The sequence below is a fragment of the Tachysurus vachellii genome, chromosome 6 (assembly GCF_030014155.1).
Source record: "Tachysurus vachellii isolate PV-2020 chromosome 6, HZAU_Pvac_v1, whole genome shotgun sequence".
Classification (NCBI taxonomy): domain Eukaryota; kingdom Metazoa; phylum Chordata; class Actinopteri; order Siluriformes; family Bagridae; genus Tachysurus; species Tachysurus vachellii.
The window spans coordinates 21,844,236-21,853,802 of NC_083465.1; the positions used below are offsets into that span (position 1 = coordinate 21,844,236).

Consider the following 9,567-nt stretch of genomic DNA (forward strand, 5'->3'; position numbering starts at 1 on the left):
CCAGGAAGTCAGATGGAAACGGCATCTGTGAAAATGAGCTAATCTACAGATTTATATTCACCATAGTACATACTGTAGTCTATAACATTTACAGAGACTTGTATGGCAGATACATGGCACAATCCAAGGATAATAATAAACAGATATTTCTACAAAAATAATGGTATTTAACTAATAAAAAAATGTAATAGATTTTATATAAATTGATTAATTTACATTGTTGGACACCAGTCTACATGCATAGTGATGAAGCAAATTTATTTAACTAACAGTGACATTTATATAAATATTCAGTACTTCATATGTACCATTGGCAGCATTTCAGGTCTTTTTAAATAAGCATCAATGAAGAAGGATTTCACTAATTTCTTCTATTTTTGCTGGCAGATCCTCTCAAGCTCAGTCACATTGGATGGGGAGCATCTGTGAACTGCATTTCAGGTCTCACCACAGATGTCCTGTGTATTTTATGCCTTTTACTGCACCTTTCATTTGCATTCACAGATTTGTCCTGAAGCCATGTTGGCACTGACTTGCTTTGGGATGTTGTGCTGAAAAGTGAACTTTTGCAATGGTCTAAGGTTGTCAATCTGCAGCAGGCTTATCTCAAAGACCTGTCTGTATTTAGCTGCTTTCTTCCTTGCCTAAATTCTGACCACTCTCCCTATCATTTCATAACATGATACTGTCACCATCATGCTTCACAGTAGGGGTTTTATTACACAGTTTCTAAGCAGTACCACTCAGTGCTTTACTGGGAAATGCTGTAAATGTAAATGGGTATCATTTGACATTTGTCTAATGTGACACACTCATGTTGGTTTCTTCTCTACAGCATCAGAAGGATTTGGCAATTTTTATCCACACAGGCTGCTCAGATTTATTCAGTCTCTTGTCATTTCGAGACTGGACGACTGCAACTCACAGCTGGCAGGTCTGCTTATGAACACAGTGATGCTTGTCTACAAAGCACAAAATCGACCGACACCCTCTTACCTCAAAGCTTTCATCACTCCTCACATTGCACCTCGCTGTGCAAGAATACAGCAAGACTCTTTTTTGTTCTGGCACCATGGCGGTGGAATGAACTTCCTCTAGATGTCCGAACAGCTGAGTCACTGGCTATCTTCAAACGACAAGTGAAGACCTACTTCTTCCTGAAACACTTAAACCCGCACTTATTTTCCCTGTTTATTCTACGTGTATTCTATGTACAATAAAAAAACATGAACAGAGTTTTAGGTTGAAGGTATTATTAGTAATATTGTAAACCAGTGTTAATGTATTCACTGATAGAGATTTCAAAGCACCTTTGTACGTCTCTCTAGATAAGGACGTCTGTCTAATTCCGTAAACGTGAAACGTAAATGCTGTACATAAGTTATGTTACTGTTATTTCCTCAACAGCTACCGCACATACTCTCTTATATGTTGTACATATATTTACATATTTAACTGTGCTTGTTCCTTTGCATAATTATGCAATTTTTACTTGTGATAGATATTAAACAGCGTGTAGTCTCATTAGACCAGGAATTGGGGGATTATTAGGGGACTTTAAGTGCCTTCCAGATAGACTTTAATTTCTTTGGGCTGTGCTGTTATTGGAAAATAATCAAAGTCAGGGTGGTAATTTAACTATCACACCATGCCTTTGCTGATTATTTTCCTTGATGTTGTATTGACAGCAGTAGTGCCATGATAATGGTACATTTCCACACACTTTTTTAAGTATTAAAAGTTGAGAAAGCTAAAAAAAAAAAAAAAAATCTTGTCTCAAAAGAGTGGGGATATCCTTCTTGTTTTTACATCTACCCATGAATATCTGGCTTCTAAATGATGGTGATGTTCTGCTATTTGGTGGCAGTAATGTTGTATAATCACCCTTAAAACACAGTGCATGTCACAGCAGTAGCAGATATATACTAACTGAGCTGCTAATGGACCAGCTGCAGCTGTGGCATAAAAACAAACCATTGCCCTAAATGTTACACTTTCCTGTGCATGCAAGCTTCTTTTAATATAGTGAGTGATATAACTTTGTGTTTGAGAATAACCCATTATGGTATACAAGGTCATGCATAGTACAGAGAATAAAAGCCAGTTAGAATTGTGAGGGTGTCTTCTGTTGAAAAAGCCATATCATGTAATTTTACTACATGGTTTCATTGCTATTTATTTATATAGCGCTTTAAAAATGAAAAGACTTTACGTTAAAGCATAAATTCCTGATTTAAATTTATCCGTGTTGACTTCAAAAATGCAAAGCATGAATATGTATTAAATAAAATAAACATTACAATGTTTTCAACTTGCAGCAACAGCTGCAAAATATGTTGCAAGCACAAAACTGACCATAAAGTTGAATTAATTTGAATTATATAAGTTAATTGTCATTGACTCAATTGTGAATCCTCATAATTTGTGTGTTTACAAGAGTAGTTTATGTGAGTAGTGTGAGTAGTACTCAATCTTTTTTAAGAACAGGACTAATAGAGACAATATTTGATGTTGTTGTTGTTGTCCTTCATCTGCCCCTGTTTGGGGTCACTTCAGTGAATCACCTGACACCTATTTGTTTTTGGAACAGGTTTTACACAGGATGCCCTTCCTGACACAACCCTCCCATTTTATCCTGGCTTGGGACTGACACCAGGCCACTGCAATGGTTAAAGTTGCAATAGTATTTTTTTAAAATATTGTACTAGGACAAATACCCAAAACGTACATAGAACAAAATAAGCAATAATTGTTATGCCATTGCCTCATCACAATTGTAGTATATTTTTGATAAAACCTGTTAACAGCAACTAAAACGCAATGAAATTAGAATAAACATATTTCAGCACGTTTCTAAAATGGAGTAAATTACTGGTTGAAAACAAAAACGTAAATAAGCAGTTTTGCTCCTTTTCCTCTTGATCTACATGTGAAGAAAACAAACTTTTCCAAGAACTTGCTGAAACTTCCTTCAAGAGTTCTACTAAAGTTTTAGATTTGATGCGGACACTAGTCATGCTTCCTCCATTTATTAGGTGAAACATACTGTAACATTTCCCATTGGTTGATCAATAAAGTACATCTATCTATATTTCCCAAGCGAATTAAAGTCTACGCTCACCCTCACTCATTGAGACAACCATGCCTTCATACAATGCATTTAATTGCTACTGCTCTTTCCTGCCTCACATGTTTATATGCTTAGCACTCCAATCATTAAGAGCAGGGAACAGACGTATTAATGACTGAGCTCTTTAGTATCGCTGACAGGAATACAGCACTGCAGAGAGGAAGATCTGGCTAAATGAGACTGTCAGAGAGGTGAATGTGTGCTGAATATCAGTGAAGCAAATGGGAATCTTACCTCCATGCTCTTCTTACTGTTTCTGTTCACTCGAATTCCCTATGTAATATATTGTAGATACACAGTGTGCCTCAGAGAACCTGAGCCCTGTTTCTGATCCTTTACATCTTATTTTATATCCCAGTGATATATGAAAATTGAGGGCTGAGAGGAAATGTATGCAGAACTCTCCACCTCATCTATATTCCTGAATTATCTGAGACCATAAAATTACGATTACGAGCTTTGCTACTTCAGCAGGCAAGATGTGCACGGTTATATTCATCTAAGAGACAGAGTACTCTGAACCGCACTAGCATGTTCTCTTTACTTTCAGTTGAGAAGAACAAAAGACTGTGCTCCTTTCAAGATAAGTAGGTGAGCTTTATTTTAGCCATTATCCTTCTGTTCCCATTTTAACAGCCATTCACCAAATCTATCTATGAGAATCATATATTGTGCTTGCCTGGGGTTTACTGTTTACTCCACAGTTGTCATCGAGGAAAATGATTCTATTCTGTTGTGGATATGAAATGGATTATTTCATTTCCTCCAAATTGTATTAATGAGCCAACGACATAATTGAAGTGAGTAATATGTCCTCTAAAGGGTAAAATTGTACCTTTTGGAAACTCTCTCTCTCCGTCTCTCTCTCTCTCTTTGTCTCTTTCTGTCTCTTTCTGTCTCTCTTTCTCTCTCAGGGAAATTTGTTCAGGCAAATTAAATAAATAATTAGTTTTATGAGAGGTACTTAAATTATGTGCTGTGCAAATAAACAAGCTTTGTCACTAGAAGCAGTAGAAGAATGAACACTGAAAATGGTATAAACCAGGCATCACATCAGGGTGGAAATCAGATTCGATTTCAAGCAGCACGCCCCCGGATCCGAAGCAAACTCGATGAACTGAAGCTGTTCCATCTAATGGATGAACACAATGGCTCATCATGCTGAAGCTCATTTGAGAGACTGCTGGTGTCTGTAGACAGTTCACATGCTTCACTGGGCTTGTTTACAGTCTTTTTAAATGATGAGGCAGCAAAAAAATGCTTTGCACAATCTGCAATGGGCTTTGTATCCCCAGGCAAAAGAAACATGATAAAAAAAATGTATTCAATGTTATAAAATCCTCGTGGCCAAAATCCAGGTCTATCTCGATTTAAATGACAAATGTGATGTTAATAACCAAACATTTTAAAATATTATAAGACAGCATACCAACTGTTAACAGAGTTAACTAAAAGAGGTAGCGCAAATTCTGATCAACTTTGGACAGTGTTTGCCTGCTGGCTGCTAACAAAACAAATAAACCGATATGCTTGTACAGATTACCCTAAGCTAGGATGTCAAATTACGGCACATCATGATCTGATCATGTATTACAGCAAGTCTGTCAACCTATTGTACATTTAAAACAAACAAACAATCTTTGCTGGTTCGATCCTGATCTCGGCCTACTGTTTGTGTGGTCTGTGTGCATGCACTTCCCATGTACGCAAAGGTTTCTTCTGGGTCGTTTGGTTTCTTCTGAACCCATAAAAAACGTTTATTAAGATAAGATAAGATAAGATAAGATAAGATAAGATAAGATAAGATAAGATAAGATAAGATATATCTTTATTCATCCCACAATGGGTATATTTCTCTGTTACAGCAACACAACACAATGTATAAATACAGAGAAGAAAAAAGAGACCACTAGTAGTAGTTACGCTAACAGACATATTGCACACAGGTAATATTGCACATTTTTCAAAATTTCTGTTATTGCACGTGTTGTTTAAATACTTTGTTATTGTTATTATTGCAGTTAAACAGTAATCCAGGGTGTAATTATTTGGTTCACTGGGAGCAGCTTTGATTTTGCACTAAATGTGTTAATGAATGTGTAGATGTGTGATTATAATTCTTGTGATGGACTGGCTCCCCCATCCAGTTTGTATTCCTGCCTTCTGCCAGTATAATCAGGACAGATTCTAAATCCGTATTTTAATTTTACTATTATATAGGTGAACATATAGGTGCATATATACGTACATACATGTACACGTGTACAATATATAAATAAATGTAAATATATGTGTGCATATATGTACATGTAATATAGGAAAACGGCCAATTTTATATATGTCACATATATTAAAAACCTATATCAAAACCTATATTGAAACATATATGTTTATATAGGTTATTTCCATGTGGGCCACCACAATCCTCGAGCACCATGAAGCAGCAACTAAAGATGCATGAATGTTGGCTGGATCGCTGATTTAAATTGTGCAATGACACTGAATGAAACTTATTGTTCTTTGAGGTAAATAGTTAGTTTTTTTTTCCCAAAGCAACAAAATCCAGACATGACAACTGGCATTAAACAAAGACACATTTATCTGTAACTCAAATAAGCTAGGTACATTTAGCTGCTTAATTAATTATTTACTATAGTTTATATCTGCTCTATCAGAACAGAGTTTATCCTCTTTTAAAGGCACTTATTTACAAGGCATGCTCTTATGACATACAAAGTATGTTAATAAGGTTTTGAAACAGAATGCTTTACGCAAACAGTTAACATCAAAACGGAACACTTTTATTTGTTCCTGCTTGTCACCCGGACACCATTTGAAGAGGCAACTTCTGCTTTATGTTGCTTTATGCTACCTCCATCTGCTTTGTAACAACGTTCGTAACGATTTTTAGACGAAGCCCCGAGTTATTTTCTGGACCAAAAAGCTTGAAATCAGGTAATGTGCTTAATAGTAGGTAATAGTTAATAAATAGTTCAGGCTGTGAACGAAGTGTAGCTAGCTAACTACTTAGCAACCGAATAAACAGGCCAAAGCTAATGCTAAATGATTAAGCTAATGCTAAAGCTATTGTGTGTGACCTAATGTGTAAATAAATAGGCAGCTTATTATGTGTAACGCAATCGTATTTTGATTTTTTCCTCATAACATTATGTTTGAATAAGTTAGCATATTAACTCCACTGATAAATGACCTTTAAAGCCTATTTAAGCGTTTCTGTGAATAATGTGCTTTTACTAATAACCAAGTAGACGACCATGTCACTGCTGTGCTGAGAGTTTACACATTTCACATAAGTTATGTTTCTGGTTATCGATGGTCTTATTGTAGTTCGTTTACCGTAATGGACAGAGAAGATGAGAACAAGACATTGTGCAGAATGACATGGAATACAGTTAGTAATGGTGTAGCTGTTGAGGCATCTAGAGCTTTTCCAACTCCAGTTAGACTCTGCTATACTAAAGAGATGTGAACTCCATGTGGTCTGTGAGGACAACAATCTCCTCATCAATACAACATTTATCAGACTGTATATTTATAATCACACCCTCCAGTGTCACCCATATGAGGATGAGGTTCACTTTAAGTCTGGTTCCTCTCAAGGTTTCTTCCTTTACCGTTCAAGGGAGTTTTTCCTCACCACAGTCAACGGAGTCACCTCAGACTTGATCATTTGGGGATAAATACAAACACATTTAAATATATCTAATATTAATCTTGAAATGTTGTATTATATTATTTTCTTTATAATAACCTTTTGTTCTGTAAAGCTGCTTTGAAACAATGTCAGTTGTCAAAATGAAAAACAAAGTCAAAATGAACTTGAATTGAATAGCTGCATTGCAGGAGTGAGTTTCTGTTTAAAAAGGTGATATTAATTAACCTTGTCACATGAGAACTAGTTGTAATTAAAGTGCACACTACTTGTAGAGTGAAAGAAATCATCATCATGGTGTGTAAGCAAAATAATGATGAGGCTGTAGGAGGTAAAACTGGTCAATATTCAAAATGGTTGATGCTCGTCATCATAGTCATGATCATTCATTCCACTAGGTTCCAGGACAGAGGTGGTGAGCTTTTTCTACTTCTTACCTCACTTAATTTTCCCATCACAATAACTAGTAGTACAAACAGAGCTGCGTTAGGATCACTGTTAAAGTGTCTCACCGTTGGGAAAAAGAAATCCATAATTTTATTGGATGAAGGTGTTCAACAAAATGATCAGAAAGTGTCCTCTTGGTTCCTCCAGTGTACTGCTTAATGATCTCATGCAGGAAAGATTATAAACAGCTCATGTGGTGATGTGTGGGGAGTGATGAGTGCTTGAACCCGAACCTTAATAACATTTAATAGCATTTCAGGTGGGTGTGTTGAATAGACACTGTTCTACAGATACTATGGGACAGATTTGGTGTTTTTGTCCAATCAGAAATTACATGGATTACAGTCAGTTTTTCCACAAAGTTGGAAAAACACCGTTGTGTAGAATGTCTATGTATACTGGTCAGCCATAAACTTTTAAAACCCACTGTCTTCTATAGTGTAAGTCCCGCTTGTGCTCCTAAACAAGCTCTGTTGGGGCTTGGAATCCACAAGGTTCCTGAAGGTGTGCTGTGCTACCTGGCATCAAAACATAAGCAGTAGATCCTTAAACTCTTGTAAGTTTAAGTTGGGTCTCTTTGGTTTTAACTTGTTTGTCCATAAAATCCCAGAGATCGACAAATACCACAAAAGACCTGTTTTAGAGACGCTTTGACCCAGTTGCCTAGCCATCACAATTGGTCTGTTGTCTGAGTCGCTCAGATTCTTACACTTCTTGATTTTTCCTGCTTCCAACAGACCAACTGAGAAATGAGAACTGACTGCTCAGATGCTGCCTAATATATCCCACCCCATGAAAGGTGCTATTGTTAAACTGTGCCCAAAGCAATCTAGTTGAAGACGTGGTTTGTTTAGTTTGGTGTGAAATAATGTGAGTTGAATATTTCATTGGGATGAAATAGAACATTGACTCACACCAGTGTTATGTAGTTATAAGTAAACAAAGCAATATGTATGTTTATATTCAGAGCCCAGTTTAGCGTCAGTGTCATTAGAAGCTTGTTTTAGTGTCATGTCTTGAACACAAATCATCAGCTTGTTAACTGCATTTTAGTTGCCTTGGTCATGTTAACACAAGCAAAGGTATTGATTGTGGAAACAGTTATTTAAAGGTTTACATGATTTTTGCTGTTTTTTATTCTAAGCTGCTGTTTGAATAGAAATTTCAATAAACTTTTTGGCAGCTGGTTTATTTACTCTATTTTGAGTTGTGTCTGTGTTGTTGCACTCCTTTGGTGCACTTGATGATTATTATTGTTTTTATAATTTATTGTTCTAAAAAGACTTTGTCAAGCTGCAGGAGGTCAAATTGTTGTGCATTTGGTTCATTCCACTTAAAGCTGCTCTGTGCCTGATTAGTCAGTGATGGGTCATTATTTTAATTTTGCTGCTTCACAATTCATTTTTCCACTTCGATATTGCAGTGTTTTAAATGCCCTTAGAATTTTTTTTAAACCTGCTACTTTTTAAAAGCTTTCAGCCAATTTAAGAAGGAAGAATTAGCATTCTCATGAGCCTTTACTCATTAAAAGGATTTACATGAATTCACTCCACTGACTTCATCCAGTTTCTCTTTTGTCCTCCTCAGAGGCTTCACGGCTGATCTGTAAGCGAAGATGACGGACCGTTACAACATCCACAGCCAGCTGGAGCACCTGCAGTCGAAGTACATCGGCACAGGACACGCAGACACCACCAAGTGGGAATGGCTGGTGAACCAGCACAGAGACTCGTACTGCTCTTACATGGGCCACTTCGACCTTCTCAATTACTTCTCCATCGCTGAGAACGAGAGCAAGGCTCGTGTGCGCTTTAACCTAATGGAGAAGATGCTGCAGCCCTGCGGACCCCCTGCTGACAAACCCGATGATGCTTAGAATGAAGAATTGTTCAGAGAGGACTTTATAGTGGTCATGTGTGGATGAGGGTTTTAAACTTTTTTTTTTTTTTTTTTTAATGAATTTAGCAAATTTTTCTCTTTTGGCATTTTGTGTAACATTTTCGAGTAAATGTGTTTTAAGGAAATAAAAATGGAGACTGTCTATGCTTTTCTTGATTTTATTTATTGCTGTTAAACTTTAAGCCCCCAGATGGTCCAGCAGCAGGATCAGCCGCGGCCTGGGTTCAATTCTCGGCCACGGATCTAACCCAGCCACAGAAGAGTCAACTCTTAGCGCTGGTCCTAGTCCAGATAAACATGGGAGGGTTGCATCAGGAAGGGCATCCGGTGTAAAACCCATGCAAATATCTAATATGCAGACCACGTGATCCGCTGTGGTGTCCCCAAACCGTGAGCGCCCGAAAGAAGGTAAAAGAAA

General features: G+C 37.0%; 1 protein-coding gene across 1 annotated transcript; it reads left to right on the forward strand.

Annotated features, from left to right (window-relative positions):
* The first annotated feature begins 5,952 nt into the window (after positions 1–5,952).
* Positions 5,953–9,291, forward strand: sf3b5 (splicing factor 3b, subunit 5). Its single transcript, XM_060871443.1, has 2 exons — positions 5,953–6,085; positions 8,838–9,291. Exon 2 carries the CDS (start codon positions 8,866–8,868, stop codon positions 9,124–9,126), a length of 261 nt encoding a protein of 86 aa, XP_060727426.1. The 5' UTR covers positions 5,953–6,085; positions 8,838–8,865; the 3' UTR covers positions 9,127–9,291.
* Positions 9,292–9,567: the final 276 nt, after the last annotated feature.